Below are 19,582 nucleotides of genomic sequence, written 5' to 3' on the forward strand. Positions count from 1 at the left end.
AATTTGAAACTGATTTAATTTGATGGATGTTTTATATATTTATTTGTTTGTTTGTTTATTGGGGGCGTGTACCTAAAGAAGTGTCCCCTTGCTGGTTCCCTCCCACACACATACAAACACGTAGACTGCTGGTCACGTGACCTACCCTTTCAGTAACTTCAAGACAAACATCAACAGAAGGGAACTTGTCAGTCAGGACTTGACGTCATCATATGACCAATTCCTTGTGGTGGTGGGGTGGGAAGTCCTTTAAAAAGCGGCGCGCGGAGCACAAAATTACGAGAAGGAGAAACGAGGCTGACTTAGTGGGTGTTCTCTATTTTTTTTGGGGGGGGGGTCTACTCTGCACCGACTGCACGCACGCCGCCGCCAACATGACCAAGGTAACTTTGTGAACTTTTTTACGTGTTTTGTGGGGTAAACGAACAAAAATACAACTCGGTGGCTTTGCTTTACTTCTTGTGACTGAAAATTCCCACTCGCTCGTTCAGTTCTGGAACTCCACGTCACATGTATGAGTCTTTTTTCCACCACGAAACAAGGGGCATTCTTAGGTCATGTTGCGACAATAATGTTGTCTTTTCCAGATGAAACCGCTGTTGTCTTACAAGTCGTACGGAAAAAAAAGTCACTGGCTTTGCTTTATACACTCCTGGATCTAAATTCCCACTCGTCTGTCGAGTACGCGAACACGTCGCACGGCACATTTCAACCTTGTTGTTTTGGCTTCCCACATAAAGTCGTATTTTTATTTTTTTTTTAAATTTTCAAAGTGAAACAGGCATCATGTTCCAAAAATAAAGCACATGGACATTTGACTTACAAGCCCGTGCTTTGTTGACGCACGTTTTGGAGAAAATTCCCATTCAATCGTCAATTATTGAACGTCTACTCTGCACCGACTGCACGCACGCCGCCGCCAACATGACCAAGGTAACTTTGTGAACTTTTTTACGTGTTTTGTGGGGTAAACGAACAAAAATACAACTCGGTGGCTTTGCTTTACTTCTTGTGACTGAAAATTCCCACTCGCTCGTTCAGTTCTGGAACTCCACGTCACATGTATGAGTCTTTTTTCCACCACGAAACAAGGGGCATTCTTAGGTCATGTTGCGACAATAATGTTGTCTTTTCCAGATGAAACCGCTGTTGTCTTACAAGTCGTACGGAAAAAAAAGTCACTGGCTTTGCTTTATACACTCCTGGATCTAAATTCCCACTCGTCTGTCGAGTACGCGAACACGTCGCACGGCACATTTCAACCTTGTTGTTTTGGCTTCCCACATAAAGTCGTATTTTTATTTTTTTTTTAAATTTTCAAAGTGAAACAGGCATCATGTTCCAAAAATAAAGCACATGGACATTTGACTTACAAGCCCGTGCTTTGTTGACGCACGTTTTGGAGAAAATTCCCATTCAATCGTCAATTATTGAACGTCTCACATGCCACCTCTCAGGATTTGAGTTTTCGCCTCATTCCTGGTGGGGCGTTTACGTGTCATCGCAGAAATTACGTTGGGCACTGAGATGACGCAACACGCGGGTGCTCTGAGTGCACCCCAACCCCCAATTCATGCAGCTTCGCCTCACTTCACTTCCGTTTCAAACGAACCAACCGCGTCGTGAGGAGATGATTGTTATGCACAAACCAGGACTCTCTCCTAAGTGGATACAAAATGCATACTGTATATATATATTTTTGAAACTAGGATGTAGTTTTAAAGAATCATGTTGGATATCATTTTCTGTCTTTTAGAAACTATGTGGTACAAACTACCCGGCCAGCATCTGCTTCATTGTCGTCAACGAGTTCTGCGAGCGTTTTTCCTACTATGGCATGAGAGGTAACTCATACAGAAGCAAAAAAAATACAAAAAAGTGCACCATTTTAACTCCGGTCATCATTTGGCTGCTCCCCAGTCTCCATTTTGCAGCTGTTGTGTTCCATCCACACTTTCGAATGTTGCTGCTTTGTACTGCACATTCTCCAGTTTGCCACATCATAGTCACCATTGGTCTCCACTCCACAGTCTCCATTTTTCTTGCATTTTATTCCACCGTCTTAATTTTCGCTGCAGTTTTCACATGCTGCTGCTCCGCAGTCTCCACTTTGCTGCTCCGCAATCCCCACTGTTGCTGCACTGCCTAGTCAGTTTTTTTTTTTTTTTTGCATAGATTCCACAGGCCATACTTTGCTTTGCCGGAGTAGCGAGTCGTGCGCTGCTTGCAAGGAGCACGTCTTGGTCGTGACTCAAGAAAGTGAGCGCGAATCACATGACAGTCCAGGAAATTGACTGTGCCCTAAGGGTTGTTTTTAGTGATTAGGGAGTGGCCCTGAATGAAACAACACCGTCTAACGTGAATCTTAGTCACCATAAACGCTCCTCAGTTCTTATTCCTCAGTTATTGCCCAGGCACAGTCATGCTTTTACTGCGTTGCGCTCCACAGTCTCTCACTTTGTGTGTTTGTGGTGTTCAGCGGTGTTGACGTTGTACTTTCTGACGTACCTGGGCTGGGACCATGACCTTTCCACGGCCGTGTATCACGCCTTCAGCAGCCTGTGCTACTTCACGCCCGTCCTGGGTGCCATCATTGCCGACACCTGGCTCGGCAAGTTTAAGTCAGTCCCGACGTGTACACTTCGACTTCCCTTTATTGCACCTTTTGTCACCAGTGGAAGCAATCTGAACACACTCGCACTTTCCCCGTGCAGGACCATCATCTACCTGTCCGTGGTCTACGTGTTGGGTCATGTGATCAAGTCGGTCGGTGCCATTCCTACGGTGGGAAGCAACACCGTGCACATGTACGGGTGCCCATAGTTTAATCGGACTGAGCCGCTCGATCGATATTGATTGACAGTCCCTGTCCGTGCGTGTGCGTGTATGTGCGTGTATGTGCGTTGTAGCGCTCTGTCTATGGTGGGTCTGATTCTGATTGCCTTCGGAACAGGCGGGATCAAGCCCTGCGTGGCCGCATTTGGGGGTGACCAGTTCCAGGAGAAGCACGTGAGTGGACAAATTGTACAGAAGGAGCCACTTAGTCATCACAAACATAGAATTATTTTTTTAATAATAATTCTGGTATTGTAAAATCCAATTCTTTTAAATTGTATTTTTGGGGCACCTCCTACAGCACATCACACAACAACTTTTGTCCATTTTTATTATTATTATTATTTTTTTTTTTGCCATCAGGCCAAGAGGAGACGTGCAGTGTTTTGGCGGCGACTGCTACGCTTTGGCTTTTGGCGTGCCCGCTGCTCTCATGATGGTGGCCTTGGGTAAGTAAGCGCTCCATCAATCTATTTCTACTCAATGATATCATTTTTGTCCATGTAAAATAAAAGCATAAAAATGTTTAGATATATGTACACTTAAAATGACGTTTTTGATATTCTCCCGGCTGAGTGGATGATCGTCAGCGGTTTCGGTAGCACATCGCCAACCTTCTGCACGGATGGCCACTCGCAGTCAAAACAAAAAAGGCCACAACGGGAGCGTCGCTTAAAAACACGCAAGAGTGCATTGGGACAAAGTCTTGGAAACCAGTTCACAAATGGAAAAACCTTGAGCGCGAAAACTCCCAAATAAACGCCGGGGCCCCCTGGTGGCTGTTCATAGCATGCAGGTCCTAAAGGCCGCACACATTTTATCCTCTGGTCTTCTTAAAATGTTTCGGTCAAAGCTCAGTCAGTTGCGGTAATATGAATTGTTCTTCGCAGTGGATAAGAATTATATGTCCGTGAACATTGCTTTGCTCCATCGCTTTTCAAATATTTGCTGCTTAAGAGGATTAGAACCGCCACGTGCTATCCGTTAGCCCATGTGTGGCCATTCTCATGATGCGTTAGCATCATGCTAAACTGACCGTTTTAAATACACCGAATACTGTCTTTTGTTTTGTGTTTTGTTTGACGGTAAACTCAGCTGGGAGCAGCAACACAATTATGGCTTCAACTTTTAACTTTTTCTATGTGTGTATGTGGTTTTTTTTTTTTGGCACAGTGGTGTTCATCTTGGGTAGCAGCCTCTACCGGCGAAATCCTCCACAGGGCAACATCTTGTTGGAGGTCTGCAACTGCATCGGCGTGAGTCATCAAACACTTTGTTCCATGATTTTTTTTTCCCCATTCCATGTCAAGAATGTGATTGATTTTCACGTTTTTTTTTTTTTTGTTTGTTTTTTTTAAACTACACTTGCAGTTTGCCATCAAGAACCGTTGGAGGAGGTCCAAGTATGAGTCCAAGAGGAGGCACTGGCTGGACTGGGCCGAGGACAAGTACTCGGTATGACGTTTGGCTCATTAGTGCTAACTGCTGAAGTTGCTTGTGCGATAAAAGGCAATTCACTTGTTAAAAAAAAAAAAATCACAACATGGTAGATGACTTGCAGATATGCTCCCTTGTGGCTGTGGCCAATGTTAAGTGATGACATCAGACTACGAGTCGCCCCATATTTACCTTTGATTACAAATGCATCGGAATATTTTTAAGAAGTGACAGAAGTATGAGCGCGCCTGCTCTTAAGACACACATTTTAATGAAAAAAAATCTTTCAGCATTTGACATGTTTTTTTTTTTTTTTTTTAATTGTGTCAACAGAAGCGTCTGATCACGGAGATCAAAATGGTTCTGCGGGTCCTGCTTCTTTACATCCCTCTGCCCATGTTCTGGGCTCTCTTCGATCAACAGGTCCCAGAAGCCGACTTGTTGTTGAGTCAAGGTAGTGCGAAGGAGGCGAACAATGCTAACAATGCGTTGTTTGATTCCAGGGTTCACGTTGGACCTTGCAGGCCACCAGGATGAACATGTCCTTCGTACGTTTGTTGCTTTTTTTTTTATGGTTCTATTCCATGTCATCATTGTCTGTTATAACTTTTTTTACGACCGAAATGGATCACCCACTTCTCAATTCTTGGCTTGATTATCTTCCTGATAGATTTTTTTCGAGTTAAAGTTTAATCCTTTATTGGTTTCTTTTGTGCTCCGTGACAGGGTGCCTTCTCCATCAAACCTGATCAAATGCAGGTATGGACTCACTCGCGCCTCCTGGGGGAGAAAGTTGCCTACTCATGATCGACATGTCGACCATATTTTATGTGGCTAAGTGAAACTAGCTTTGGCTGAATTTTCCCCAAAAATGGCCACCTTATACCAAAAATGACAGGCTTCTTTTTTTTTGCATTTTTTGGACAATTTTTGACTTGTTGAGACTTTGGTGCGTCTACTCATGATAAAACAATGTCGACTAAAATTGATGTTGCTCACCGAAAACTGGCTTTGAAGGCTGAATTTGAAAAATACAAAATACAAATGCGCTAAAGTGGCCAATTTAAACCAAAACTGTTTGGCTTCCGGTGTTTCTTTGGACATGACTTCTTGACATTTTTTTGTGGGTGCACTTCTCGACCAAATTTCACGTGTCATGAAAGGGGGTTGAATTAAAAAAAAAAAAAAAATCTTGGGCGTTCCAACTGAGCCCAATGAGCCTAAAATCTTCTCTTTGATCAAAATGGCAGACGACCTGTGTGTTTTCGGGCATTGTTTTTTTTTTTTTTTTTGCGGGGTCTGTTCATCATGTACAGTCCTACCAAATTTCATGTTGCTAATTGAAACTATGTTTGAGGGTTGAATTTTTCAAAAGTCTTTGGTGTGCTACTGAATGTTTTGTGTGTCTCCTTCCCTTCTAGACACTGAATGCGCTGTTAATTCTGGTGTTCGTGCCCGTGTTCGACCTGTTCATATACCCGCTGGTTAGCCTCTGCAGGATCAACATCACGTGAGTTCCTATCATGACTTTTTTTTTTAATGCTAATAGAAAACAATCACGTTTTGTTTTTTTGTTGTTTTTTTTTTTCCGCTCCCCTCAGTCCGCTGAGGAAAATGGCCACCGGGATGATTTTTGCGGCGTTGGCGTTTGGTGCCGCCACCCTGGTGGAGGTCCACGTGGTGGTGCGTTAACGGCAAAGGTTACTTTGACCTACCAATCGGGGGATGGAAAAATGTTGATGTTATCTTATCAGTAAATCAAAATTGTAAATTGGTAAAAGAAACGGTCCCGTTGCTGATACCGTTGAAGCTGGCAGTACGAGTGACTGTGGGTATGCTGCGTGTTGTAGAAAACGGTGGTGAAACCAGCGCCGGCGGGCCAGTGTCTGCTTCAGGTCTTCAACTTGGCACCGGGGGACGTCCGTCTCCACTTCCCCGAAAGCCAGCCTTTTCCAGAGCCGCTCATGTACCTACAGGTAGCCTTGGGGGCGGGACAAAAAAAAAAAAAAAAACACATACATTTGCGGCTTTTGACCTAAAAAGTCATTCTAAATCAATAATAAAGGAACCACTATAACGGAAGTTTCTGACGCGGATAAAACAGGACTTAGCGTAATTAAAAATCTAAATAAAATAAAATAAATAGAATGAATGAGAAGAGCACTGCCTGTTTGTGTCAGGATCCTGGTGAGTACCTGAAGCTGCCACTAGGGGCGCCCAGCACCAACGTGAGCTTGGAGGTCGACTACGAAGGGACCGCCTCTCGCTGCAATGTCACCTTTGGCCAGCAGGAGGCGTACAGTCTCATCCTGCACCCCTCCCGAGCCGGAATACGCTGCAGACTGGTGAGTGAACGCGAAACGCAAGAATTGGACAACCAGGAGAAAAAAAACAAAAAAACAAACATGCAATTGCGATTGGCTGGCAACCAGTTCAGGGTGTCCCCTGCCTATTGCTCGAAGATAGCTGGGATAGGCTCGAGCAAGCCCGCGACCCTCAGTGACGATAAGCGGTTCTGAAAATGGATGGATGGATGGATGGATGGGCAGTAGTATTTAGAAAATACGTAAAATTGCGAGAATCGAGAATATTGTTGGGTTTTTTTTCTTTCGGAAAAGTCATCATCTGAGATGAGTCACAGTATTGCAAGAATGAATTCCCTTTTCCAAAAAGTCGTAATCCCACATTTCTAAGTCATATTTCTGTGAAAAATTTCCGAGGAAGTAAATATGGATCTTCCAGAATTAGTCAATATTGAAAAAGAAAAAAATGTGTCAATTCAATAAACCTCTGAATATTACACTATTTGAAAATATTTTTTCAAGCACAGTCTGACCAACATTTTTGATATTACCCCTGAAAAAAAATAAATCTTGTGGTGTGTAATCCAGGTGAACGACTACATCGAGAAAAATGACGAAGGAGCTCCTCTTCTCAGGTAAAAACGTGACCATGATCGTGTAGCACGACGCATGGCCTGTCATCTCCGCGCGAGACTTAGCGAGCGTGGCTTCGCGCAGGTTCGTCAACACGCTGTCGGAGGCGGTCACCGTCACCGTGGGCGACGAGACCTTCCACGCCGACGCCAATTACAGCGTCTCTGCCAACAAGACCCTCCAGCGGGGAGTGTGAGTGGACTGTGACATCACTTCCTGTTTCACACACAAATGACTGCAGCAGCCCGTAAAGCTAGTTTCCCTTGGCAAAAGGAAATTTGGTGGGGCGTCTAGAGTCCACGAGACTTTGTCCAACTCCTGCCAAATTTGATCCAGATATGCTAGATTTTTTTGTCCAACTTGTCTGTTGTGTCAGGTATAATAAGGTGAGCTGCAGTTTACAATCAAAGACTTGCCCAGACCTGGACCTCGGACTCCTGGACTTTGGAGCCTCCTACACCGTGGTCCTCCTTGAGGTCAGCCGGACAGCTTGTCGCTCTTGGACTCTCACTCTCCGGATATTCAATTTTTTCTTTTCTGCGGCTTCACAGGAGTCCGGTAGAATTACGACACACAAGATGGTGGCAGCGTGTCGCTCTTGGACAGGAAGCCGCCCTCATCCCACTCTCCGCATATTCAATTTTTTTCTTTTCTGCGGCTTCACAGGAGTCCGGTAGAATTACGACACACAAGATGGAGGACGTCCATGCCAACAACGTACACGTGGCCTGGCAGATCCCTCAGTACGTCCTCATCACGGCAGGCGAAGTCATGTTCTCCATCACGGGCCTGGAGTTCTCCTACTCGCAGGTTTGGCTTCCCGTCCAGGTCTTCACTCGGACTAGCAAGCGGTCCTCAAATAGTAGCTGAGAACGATTGTCCCCGCAGGCCCCCGCCAACATGAAGTCGGTCCTGCAGGCCGGGTGGCTGCTCACCGTCGCCTTTGGGAACGTCATCGTCTTGATCATAGCGGAGGGCGCAGGGCTTGAGCAGGTAGTCTTGACTTTTAAGAACATTTATGCCAATTTTCGTTAGCACATCTATGGCTTTTTGCGCTATATGTTAGTAGCAAGCTAGTGTACATATTTTTTGACGAGGTGGTCTGGTTTGATGGCACATTTTGGCGTTTGTCCTTTAATGTGTGTCAGTTTTATAGTAAATGTAAAGTGAACATAAACGGTGAGTGACCAAAAACAAACAAAAAAATAAATGGCATGAAGCAAGCACGCTGTGCCTTTTCTTTGGAGGACTGCGAATAAGTGAATCGTCTTTTGGCTCAGTGTAACTTCAGTCATGTAATATGACAACGGCTTCCTAAATAGGACTTTATTCTCAAAATACTCTTGACTATATTTACATTTACATTTAAGATTTTCAACCAAAAAAAAAAAAAAAAAAAAAACGGTGAGAGCCCATCTCAAATGGGATATGGGAACTTTGATTTTGAAGGAAGATTGAAAAGCGAGATAGATGGACGTCATGCTTTTTTTTTTTTCCCCCCCCCCAAAAAAAAAAATCTGCAGTGGAAAGAGTTTGTGCTGTTTGCGGTTCTGCTGCTGGCCGTGTGCGGCGTGTTCTCGGTCATGGCTCACTTCTACACGTACGTGGACGCTCAGCACCTGGACAAGATGGACGCCAACGATCACAGCGGCGGCCAACGCAGCAGCAGCGACGACGACGACGACCACAACGGATGCGCCGACACGCTGGATAAGAAAAAGCGAGGCTTGGAGCCCAGCACCAGACTTTAAACGCAAACGCCTTCCGTATTCGGGAAAAACTGAAAAGGAAGCGCCAACAATGAAATGCGATCATTTTTTTCATGTCGTTATTCCCTTGATGTGAATTGTTAGCATCAAAGGCTAACTGTAGATTTTACGCACATTTCAAATTTTTAACGTTGCCTGTACTTCTTTTCTCTGAATTTTTTTTTTTTGTCATTTTTTTCCAAGGTTTTGTGTGTAGCACAATGCTCTCATCTGAGAAAAAAAAATCTCAGATTTTTGCATACTTTTTTTCCAGAAAAAATATGACCGTTTATCAAATTTATGGGGTGGAGGGGGGTTATCTAGAAAAAAAATAAAATCATCAGTTTACAATTGTTTTGAACAGTTTATCATTGTTTTACTTCATCCACTTGAATTTATGATTTTTTTTTTTCTTCCAAAAATTCCCATTCAGTTTGCCACTTTTTTTCTCGGACAAAGAGAATTTTGATGGGTTTACATTTTTTTTTAATTGAGCAAAAATGAATGTATATCACTATTTTTTTTCCACAGAGAAATATAAATTTATGATCACAACTTTTCAACTGTTTTAAAAATCTGAATCCATTCTCATCACTTTATAAAGTTTGCGAAAAAGCACAACAAAATCTTGTCACGACCTATGTTCCGTTTTCTCGCGTTTCATGTTTCTGTCTCACTCTTTAGGTTTTTGTGCTCACCTGTTCTCGTCAAGCCAGTTCATCGTGTCGACCAATCAGCTCGTGTCTGTGCCACATATTCCTCATTGTGAGTTTGCAGTTTCTTTCTGTCTTTGTGGGTATAGATCGTTTGCCGGCTGTTGTTGTCAGTAACTGCATTCTCAAGTCATGTCACGGTCAGTTGAATCCTCATGTTTTGTTTATTATTTTGAATCTTGTTCTTTGGACTTGAATTAATTTGGTAGCTTTGAGTCCACGTGCCTTGTTCGCGTTTTTGTGGAATAAATATTTTGTGGTGACTCCCGCACTTTGGTCGTTCCAACTCGAGTCAACACTTTCTATTTTGTTTTCGGGGAAACGATACAATTGTCAACAATTAGCAATTTACCCCTTCAAATCAGACGATGCACATTTGTCGATCAATTTGGGGGCTTTTTGTTGAACATTTTTTAAAATGTTTTTTGTTCTCTTGAAAATGTGACTTTATCCACATAATTGTAACTTTCCTTAAAAAAAAAAAATTAAAAAACTTATGGAAAAAAATCTAAATTTATCATGGAAAAAAAAAAAGCTTTTTCTTGAGATAATTTGATTTCACATTTTTTTCCTTGAAAAAATACAACTCCATTCTCAGATGTTTGACTTATTTGAGAAAAAAAAAAACTGGTCATTTTATTTCAATTTTTTTTTTTTTTTTTAAAGAAACAATCGCGACAGAGTGATTTGAACAACTGTAAAAAGTCAAGAGAAGGAGAGCAAAGCTGGGGCTCACTGAACCCTCGACGCCTCGTGCCTCCATGATCACAGCTGTCTGCCGTGTTTGTCATTTTGCTAGGCAGCAAACATGTTTACATGCATGAAATGCGATTACCATGAAGGATGTCACCCCACCCCAGGGGGGGACAAACACGTTCCTGATTGTATTATTGGCGGCGAGTAATTGACTTCCAAGCCATCTTTCACTTTTCGGCCGCCCCAGTGACATACAGGTAACAGCGGCTCGTCCGAACCCTTCAGAGATTGTCTCATCTCGGAGTGATGGGAGTTCTCCTCTGCTTGTCCAACAGGAGCCGGGTAACCATGGCGACCACGTCTGGATGCAACAGACACTCCAGAAGGTCATCGGTGCCCACGGGCGACTCCTCAATCGTATCGGGACCCATGTCGTCGTCTCCGCCATCTTGGAGAGGTGGGGGAAGGCGGGGAACAGGAAGTAGACACGGCCCGAAGCGGACGTCGCTTCGAATGCGTCCGTCAGAATCGCGCTTTGTGGGGTTGTTGGATCTCAAGGTGGGTTTGGTCTTCTCTTGCTGAGCACAGGCCCGCAAAGCCAAGTTGATGTAGCGCATGTTGTCATTATGGGATGTCACGCCCTCCTGTGGACACGATGATGTCGTTGATCCCCAATCGAATGTTTGCGTTTGTTTTTTTTTCATTTAGTATAACTTTGATGGCTTCTTGAGCCCTTTCTTGTGGGTCAACGTTGCGACGTCAGTTTGAATTTGATGAATTGATCACTTGGCACACGAACCTCTGTGGGGTTGAGCCAGCACTCGCCGTCGCCTTGTGCGCTCTTTACGGCGCACACAACCGTCCTGGTCACGGCCTCGCCCACGCGCGCCACATGGTCGTCATCCTACGCGGGAATCGATTCACCGACCAGTCAATCATCGATCAAATAACACATGCTACAATTTCGCTAGGCTCACCAGCTCGATCCAGGAGTTGACGCTGATGGTGACGGCGTCCAGGGACTCCACGTAGTGCCACCAGTGTCTGGGCACGAAGAGAACCTGACCACATAAAATGCGGCTTATCATAGAATTGACTACACTTCCTCTTTCAGCCACAGGATGGCAGCATTGGACCAGCGGCTCAATATGTCTGCTGATGACAGGTTTTGATTTTCTATCCCCATCCACTCGTGGCCTCGTTTTGTCACAGAGGGAGTTACGAGGGGTGATGACGAGTCACTTGATTGACAGGGCCTCAACTTGACCCTACCCAGTTTTTTTTTTTTTTTTTTAACCCTGACAAGGTGGCTGCTTTAACAGAAGGGCAATCTAAACACGACACAGTCACAACTTCACTCTGGTGTGCAGGGACAAACACACAGTACAGACGTCACACAGCGTATGTGTACATTTGATGGGTGTGCATGTGGCGTGTATATTTATATATTTAGGTCGAGCGACCTGTCCGGGCAACAGGGTGACGACGTGCGCGCCGGCGTGCTGGAAAGCGGGAAACCTGCCGAGGTCCGGACGCAGGATGTTGACGCGGCTGAAGACGCTGGACTCCTCGTACGGGATCCTGCTCGGGTACAGTTTGGACGTGTCTTCCGGAGGGAACATGTGCCAGCGCTTCCTGTACGCAGACACAAAGAAAACAAGTGAGCAAACGGTATGGCTGTGTTTTTTTTTGCATATTTAATCAAACACTTTCTCAACCATTCGTCAGCCAACCACTAGGGGGCGAACACATGGTTAAGGCTCCCCTAAACTGCCAAAATAACGAGATACTGGCATATTTATTCAGCTAGTCTTTGGTTAATTTGACATTTTTGTGTATTTTTTGAAATTATCTTTTTTTTTTTAAAATGATAAACCATTAATTTTAAAGTTTCATTTTGCACTCAGAACTCATTCTGTATTGTTTGTTAAAAAAGTAGTGATATTCAAAAACACGTTTTTTTCTAACATGAATAACTGAATAATAATCCTGATTACAATATTGATTAAAAAAAAGAAAATAATATCCATGGTTATTTTGGCCATAATCTTGCAACCTTGATCTTTAGTGTTTGTAACCTCCATTCAGAAAAGGAGCATTTTAAAAGTAACCTGTCCATCAGTGTTCACAAAGACTAGAACAGGCATGCGCCGATACTTAGTGCAAGTCGGAACGTTGGTAGAAACGCTTCGGCATTTGTTTGAATGTGCTTAGAGTCACTCAACTGAAGCGGGGGTCAGATATTTGTGATGCAGTCTTACCGTCCTTGTACCTGCAGCACCAGGTTGCAGCCATAAGAGTCCAGGTGGCACGGCGTGTTGGCGCCCTCCGTGCCCATCCATAGCGTGCTCTCTTTTCCGTTACGACCCTCGAACCCGAACGCATCCCACTTTACATCCTGACACACACACACACACACACACACACACACACACACACACACACACACACACACACACACATATGGACGATGAATCCATTAGGACACACAGTAGCAATTCTCAGTAAACGGCAGACTGGTCAATGTCGCCCGAAGGCACATTTCAACATGATGTCATTTACTCGCCCGACGCTATAAAAATTAATCTGCCCCATAAAATGTTGCCGTGCGACCACTCTTTAATGTCTTTATCTGCAAGAAGAAGCTGTGCGTTTTAATTGGAAAACCCCCCCCCAAAAAAAGTAGGATTATTTGGTGTCATTTCGCAGACATCCTGTTGACACCTGGAGCTATTTAATAATGACTAGACTGTATATAAATATTGAACTGTATTTATATTTTGCGTCCCATTCTCATTGCGATTCATATGTTTTGACTTTGTCTTTTCGTGTGCAAGGAGTTCCTGCATTATGTCTGCCTGCACACACCCATAACCGCGAAGGCCCGTCAGAGCAGCCAAGATGATGTCTTTATAATAATTATGGTGAAACTCTCCTGAGTTTTGGTCTTCAGGGATTCATTTCAAATGTATTTAATTCACTATTGTTGCACATCTATATAGAAGAGGGAAGGTTTTTGTGGCCTTATTCTCTCCCCCCGTCACAACCGCGGCTTTCAACCACTTTCAGCCTTGGCATAGGTAACCAAAATTCAGTGAATAACATAACTGTATACCTCAAACATGTCGGGCTGGTGTGCAAACATCCTGGCGATGTACTTGTAGTCAGCGTAGGCCCAGAACTGAGACCGTGGGTAGTCATAGAAAGAGCCCACATCCTCCCTCGCCTCATCTTTCAGCCAGCTGAGGAACTGACCCATGCTTGCTTCCACATAGGCGCACTGAGTTTCAAACTGAGGCACTGAGCAAACAAACGCACCAAAGCCATTCATGTTTATTTCCATTGTGCAAGGTGGCAGGTGTCATGAATGCACGATGACTATTCGTTCCGCCCATCCAATCTTTCTTCTTACCGTTCGTCTCCTCCTTCCTGCCGAGTCGGAATCGGATGGTTCTGTCCTCGAGGCGCTCGCGAAGGTTCTCTGCGGTCCAGCCGAGGACGGGCCAGCCGTGCGTCATGTTCAGGAAGACGGCGGGCTGCTGAAGCTGACCCACAATCCTCTGGGCCTCTTCTGGACTGAAGGGTGGGACGTGGGTGGCGCCGGTGTCCATGGCCTGCAACATACAGATTTAGTAATAATCACAAACTATGTACTCGAGCAGGGGTCACCAACCTTTTTTTGAAAGTGTAAGCTACATCTGGTTAATGCGAAAGGGTACCAGTCTGACATATACTTCTGAAATAAGAAATTTGACCCAATTACGTATGTCGGATGTGAAGACACTGATCAAGTTAATGATTTTACAAGGTAGGAAAACACTAAAATGTCAGTCTAAAACTATTTATAGAAATCTCTGCAAGCGCTTACATTTTGATCATGATCATTTGTACAACATTACTAGGAAATCACAATGTCCCATCATGGATGAGTTTTTTTGAGAACAGGTGCGTGGGGTATTCAGGAGGTCCTCACCACATTATTGACCCCTGAACTAAAAGGTATTGAAATAATCGCAGTTGTTCAAGTTATCAGTCTAACTAATGAAATGCTCGATCGCGTCAAAATCATCTAGAACAAGTTTATGCTTAACTTTAAAAGTCACCAAATCACCTCCGTATCTGTAAGATAGCTAAGCAGCTCGAGGAAAGCAAACTCTTGGAATAAAATAGGGAACACACCGTTCTCAACACGTGCAGTGAAGCTGTGGGCGGAAGTAAACAAAGCTCACATGACAGTGACGTTTTCGGTTTCAATTCACCCGTCAGCGCGGTGTCTGTGAAACTACTCCATTTTGGCGCCGCCCAGGGAGCGACACCGCCGCACTCAAAGCCTTACAGGCGAGCTAAAATGGCAGCTCAAGAGCCACAGCTTCCATAGCGGAAACCAGATCGCCTGCGCATGCGCAATCACGTTCCGCAACCATCGTCTGTTTTTGTTTGTGCTAGCGACTGTCACGGAGGGTACTCGACGTTCTCTACCGCCGAAAGACGAACAAACAAGGCAGAATTGAATCGGAATCGAGCTCACGGTGATCCACTATGGGTGCCACTTCGAGCACCGAGGCTGAGAGGGAGCCGCTTCTTGCGTCGCCCCACGCAGCGGCGAGAGGTCCGCTGCCAGTCAGCAGCCGAGTGTACGGCCGAAGATGGCTGGTGCTCAGCCTATTCTCCCTGCTGGCCCTCATGCAGGGAGTGGTGTGGAACTTTTGGGGGCCCATCCAGAACTCCGCCGCCCACGCATTTGGCTTCACCAAGTCCGACATCGCCGTGCTGGTTCTGTGGGGTCCGGTGGGCTTCGTCCCGTGGCTGCTGTTCATGTGGCTGATGGATAAAAGAGGTGAGCTCAGACTGTCAATCTTTCGCTGAACGCCATTAGATCTTGATTGTCATGTGATGTATTGATTTGGTTCGGCATTTACAGAGGAAGGGAGTATTTATTAGCAAAGTAGATACCACATATTCCATTTCCTTCGTAAGTAAACCAAAGGCTGGTATTTTCATGACCCTGACCCTTATCGACACCTATACTTGTAATAATGTAGTCTCAAAGTCGTTCAATTTGGTGTTGCACTTGTTTGGGGGCAGTACTGGATGTCCCCTTCATAAGTTACCAAGTAAAATACACACTGTTATCGCAAAAGTACCAAACTACATCTGACAGAATTCTATGCCTGTGACAGGTGATAGCCGCACGATTTCTTAAAACTAAGATAAAAAGTAAGCGGTTGGTATCGGAGCTAGTGACAATTCCAAGAGCGCAGCACCACGCATTTCCATCAGGGTTCGATACCAAGTGATAAAGACAATGTATCGTCGATACTGTCTCTTACGGTACATTTTGATGTTTTTCTCGGGAACCCATTTTAGCATCGCAATTCCACTCATTTCGTTGTACATATGATAACAAGTAAATTAGAGAATAGTATTGAATATATCGATGTCATTATTGTGCGCTAAACTAGCGCCTTACTGATGACAATACCAACACCATGGGTGTAGTATTACGATTTCAGTATCGAGTCAATCACAATACTTTCCCTTCTTATTGAAGAACCGACACGTTCCATTAGGTAATTCTTGTGAATTTAATGCCAATGTACTGTATTTAATTAGGGTAACATCATCTTTAATCACTTAATCCAATGACTTACATTTCCATTACTAGTCAGTAGTATCATGTATTGACACGTCACGTGTCACAAGATTTGACCATATTAAAAGGTAGTGAAACATTTTTGTACTTGTCAGCGCGTCATCCAGAGTCGGACTCCCGAGTGACTGATTTCCAGACTTACGTAACTTGTCTTCATGTGACCATGGAGTCGGTTCACACAAGTCAAATGAGAAGCCACCTGACAAGTCGTCAGCACGTCATCCAGAGTCGGTCGGACTCCCGAGTGACTGATTTGCAGACTTACGTAACTCGTCTTCATGTGACCATGGAGTCAGTTCACACAAGTCAAATGAGAAGCCACCTGACAAGTTTGTCAAATCCAGCATAGTCGACACTCGACTTTACTGCGAGTGGACTTGGCCATCGGGCCGCGTGTTAAATTGGGTTAGTGGTGTTGTGACCCATGTTCAACTCCAGACAGTTGTTAATTGTTGGCTGCGTGTGACACACGCACGCCGACACATACAAGCTCACACACGCATAATGAGTCACTCTGATGCAATGCTGTTTCTGAGAAGAATGGTGTGGATATATGTTTAAGTAGAATTGGAACGAAACAGAATTAGATGGGGAATGGGGGAGAATATACTTGTATATAACACAAATATAAAATAACTCATCAAACTAGATGATAAATACAGAGAGATTAGACACAAATATTTACAAGTAGTTCAATCATAGTACAAAAAAACAATCGAAACATGTTTGACTATTCAATGAAAAATGCACACATGTACATAAATTGCTAAAGCATTTGATTCAAAAAGACACAAATATTCGACAAAATAGAAGAAAACATTTGTAAATAAATAAAAAAAACGTTGAAAAATACAAAAATATTATGAGAATAATACATTTGGAATATACAAACAGATAAAATACAGACCTACAGTATTAGAGTAAAATATCGTAATATTAGAGAGACATGAAATAAAAGAAAATTTAAATAATAACGTTGTCGATTTATTTTTAAGCCACAAAGCGTTTCATCCCTGTATACAAACAGAAACAAAAAATACAGACCTACTGTATTAGAGTAAAAAATCTTTGAAAATGAAACAGAAATATTAGACATGAAATAAAAGAACATTTAAAAAAATAGTTATGTCGATTTATTTTTAAGCCACAAAGCGTTTCATCCCCATGTTTCAGCGACATATACTTTAATGCTTGCTCCCCCTGTCCTACGTTGACCTTCCAACACACTATGCGAGTGCGTCGTCGGAATGCTATTAAGGAGCACTCCTTTGTGGCACTCATGTCTGGAGGGTCTTTTCAAGCTTGTCCAGTTCAACTCACTCTCGAGGGTCTGTTTGAGCCATTCCCATTCAACTGGCCAAGAAAACAAAAAAAGCAAAGGCATTCTGTCTGCCTTTGAGGTCGCTCTGACCTTGGTCTTTGAGTCTTGGGCTCACAGCGGTCATCAAAATTTGTTGCCAAGCTCTGCCCCAAATGCATTTGTCGAGTATTTGCGGTTCGAATTTGTTAGCAATCAGACAAAAAAGAAAAAGTGGGATTTTTGGATGAAAGAAGCCCTGGCAAATAGCCAAACTGACCTTACAATTGTCTCTTCAAACCAAAATGGCAGACTTCCTATGTGTTTTCATGCATGGCTTCCGAAGACTTTTTTGTGGGTCTCCTCACGATAAACATGCCTGCCAAATTTCATGTTGTTATGTGAAACAGCTTTGAAGGGCTGAATGAAAGAAAAAAAAAAAAGAAATGAAGAACCCCTGGTAATGGCCCAAATGACTCTCAAATGGCCACTTGAAAACAAAATGGTCGACTTTTTGTGTCTTTTCAGATCTGGCCTCTTGAGACTTTTTTTGTCGGTCTACTCATTACAAGTCCAAACGTTTGAAAGACCCCTAAAATGGCCAAAATAGACGCTTCTGTTCAAACCAAAATGGCATCGCTTCTTGAGACTTTTTTGTGTAAGGTTTCCCATGATTGACAGGTCTAACAAATTTCACGTTGCGAATTAAAACTGGCTTCTGGAGACTTTTTTGTGGGTCAAGTTGGAATAGACATTTCTACCAAAAGGAAATGAAATGAATTTTCCTCAAGACTTCTTTTTCGAGGGAAATGAGAGTTTCCCCAAATGTGTGCTGAAAAGATCACTTCCACATCTGAGCGAAGAAAGACGCAAAATTAGGAAGTTGGGCAGCACTCGCGTGGTTTGCGGTTATTGCTGACAGGATTTTTGGTGTCAGTGTAATGCATGTGAGTAATGCGGCCACCGAGCCCTTTCGATCGTTCTTAATACGAACGGAGATCTGAGACAGAACAAGACAGAGAAAGACGCGGACGAGACAAGGAGGTCGGTCCGCGCACTCTTGTCCTCTAGCTGACGTCTTGTCTGGCATTCTGCAGGTCTTCGGTCGTCCCTCCTGCTGTCGGCCTGAGAGAGAGAAAGACGCGGGACGAGACAAGGAGGTTGATCCGCGCATTCTTGTCCTCTAGCTGACATCTTGTCTCGCATCCTGCAGGTCTTCGGTCGTCCCTCCTGCTGTCGGCCTTCTTAATGCTGCTGGGGGCGGTGCTACGCAGCATCCCGCTGTCGGACCCGGCTCTCCGACGCTGGTAAGACGCCTCCTCTTCCTCTGCTTCTCCTCCTCCTCTTGGTCCTCCTCCTCCTCCTTCTTCTTGATCTTCTTCATCTTCTCCTCCCTCCCTGCCTCCTTCCCTCCTCCTCGATTTGTTGTCCCGTGACGCCATTGGCGAGATGCCTTCACAGACTTCCTTCCGCTGCTGCCAAGCTGGCTCTGAATTTAACGGCGGCGCTCTCGGTTTTGCCGTGTTCATCGATATGCTTTCAAATCACTTGTGGTCATCGCCTACTCGGAAGCTCAATTGATTGCCGCCGTGTACTGTGGCATTTGTCATCAATAATTGAGTAGATTAGAAGAATGCAGAGCTGAGAAGCTGATACTTAAGATTTTGGTATTTATGCTGTCCAAAGAGCAAAAAACAAAGAGCTGCTGTGACACTGTTCACCCACAAGTCAAGTCAACCCGAACCATACCCCCTTTCACCACTAGATGTCACTGTAACAGAGACAAAAAGCCAAGGTGAACATCCGTTGCTACTCGGTGGCCTTCCCACCGGAAACCTCTTTTGTTTGGTGGCCTAGAACGGACCTTGATGCAGACAGATTCCCGCTCGACACATTATAACTTCATACGCACCCACGGGTCACTTCATTAGGCGCACCGGTGCCCTGGCTTGACATCTCATCCATCCAAAGTAATAACGTCAATGTCATTTGCTCCACCAAGGATCAAACTACCCTCGCCGTACTCGACGTATATTAAAACGCTGTATGTGTTCACAAAAGGTACATTAGGCCTCATTTTGAAGTTTTGCTTGGTGCTGCAGGTTAATCCACGGGGGTCAGCTCCTCAACGGTTTAGCCGGTCCCACCATCATGAGCGCCGGCCCCTTCCTGTCCACCACGTGGTTCGCCCCGGACCAGAGGGCCACCGCCACCGCCGTGGCCTCGCTCTTCTCCTACCTGGGCGGGGCGGCCGCTTTTGTGGCGGG

General features: G+C 44.4%; 3 protein-coding genes across 5 annotated transcripts in view; 2 read left to right on the forward strand and 1 right to left on the reverse strand.

Annotated features, from left to right (window-relative positions):
- The first annotated feature begins 892 nt into the window (after positions 1 to 892).
- On the forward strand, positions 893 to 9,109 carry slc15a2 (solute carrier family 15 member 2). The gene is made up of 21 exons (XM_019875564.1): positions 893 to 933; positions 1,757 to 1,844; positions 2,480 to 2,621; positions 2,715 to 2,807; positions 2,910 to 3,024; positions 3,137 to 3,284; positions 4,009 to 4,091; positions 4,207 to 4,290; positions 4,606 to 4,695; positions 4,776 to 4,820; positions 4,999 to 5,031; positions 5,694 to 5,782; positions 5,874 to 5,955; positions 6,123 to 6,248; positions 6,453 to 6,617; positions 7,164 to 7,210; positions 7,293 to 7,400; positions 7,585 to 7,684; positions 7,875 to 8,018; positions 8,097 to 8,201; positions 8,732 to 9,109. Exons 1-21 carry the CDS (start codon positions 925 to 927, stop codon positions 8,957 to 8,959), a joined length of 2,124 nt encoding a protein of 707 aa, XP_019731123.1. The 5' UTR covers positions 893 to 924; the 3' UTR covers positions 8,960 to 9,109.
- A 1,485-nt stretch (positions 9,110 to 10,594) lies between these two features.
- Positions 10,595 to 14,630, reverse strand: hspbap1 (hspb associated protein 1). Of its 3 annotated transcripts, none has more exons than XM_019875516.1 (8): positions 14,545 to 14,630; positions 13,778 to 13,979; positions 13,481 to 13,665; positions 12,627 to 12,763; positions 11,829 to 12,000; positions 11,343 to 11,426; positions 11,165 to 11,269; positions 10,595 to 11,009 (listed from the first exon to the last, which is right to left on the reverse strand). In XM_019875516.1, the coding sequence occupies exons 2-8, from the start codon at positions 13,974 to 13,976 to the stop codon at positions 10,659 to 10,661; spliced, it is 1,233 nt and encodes a 410-aa protein (XP_019731075.1). In that variant the 5' UTR covers positions 13,977 to 13,979; positions 14,545 to 14,630; the 3' UTR covers positions 10,595 to 10,658. The 3 variants fall into 3 exon arrangements, with proteins under 3 accessions (XP_019731075.1, XP_019731085.1, XP_019731091.1); XM_019875526.1 differs by lacking the exon at positions 14,545 to 14,630 and adding an exon at positions 14,457 to 14,518; XM_019875532.1 differs by lacking the exon at positions 14,545 to 14,630 and adding an exon at positions 14,234 to 14,444.
- A 154-nt stretch (positions 14,631 to 14,784) lies between these two features.
- Positions 14,785 to 19,582, forward strand: part of slc49a4 (solute carrier family 49 member 4) — a 15,180-nt gene continuing 10,382 nt past the window's right edge. The window contains exons 1-3 of the mRNA XM_019875462.1: positions 14,785 to 15,202; positions 18,529 to 18,622; positions 19,418 to 19,574. Coding sequence (XP_019731021.1) covers positions 14,905 to 15,202; positions 18,529 to 18,622; positions 19,418 to 19,574 — 549 coding nt within the window. The 5' untranslated portion in view covers positions 14,785 to 14,904. The remainder of the gene's footprint in view (positions 15,203 to 18,528; positions 18,623 to 19,417; positions 19,575 to 19,582) is intronic.

This window comes from Hippocampus comes, unplaced genomic scaffold (assembly GCF_001891065.2).
Source record: "Hippocampus comes isolate QL1 unplaced genomic scaffold, H_comes_QL1_v1.1 scaffold321, whole genome shotgun sequence".
Taxonomy (NCBI): domain Eukaryota; kingdom Metazoa; phylum Chordata; class Actinopteri; order Syngnathiformes; family Syngnathidae; genus Hippocampus; species Hippocampus comes.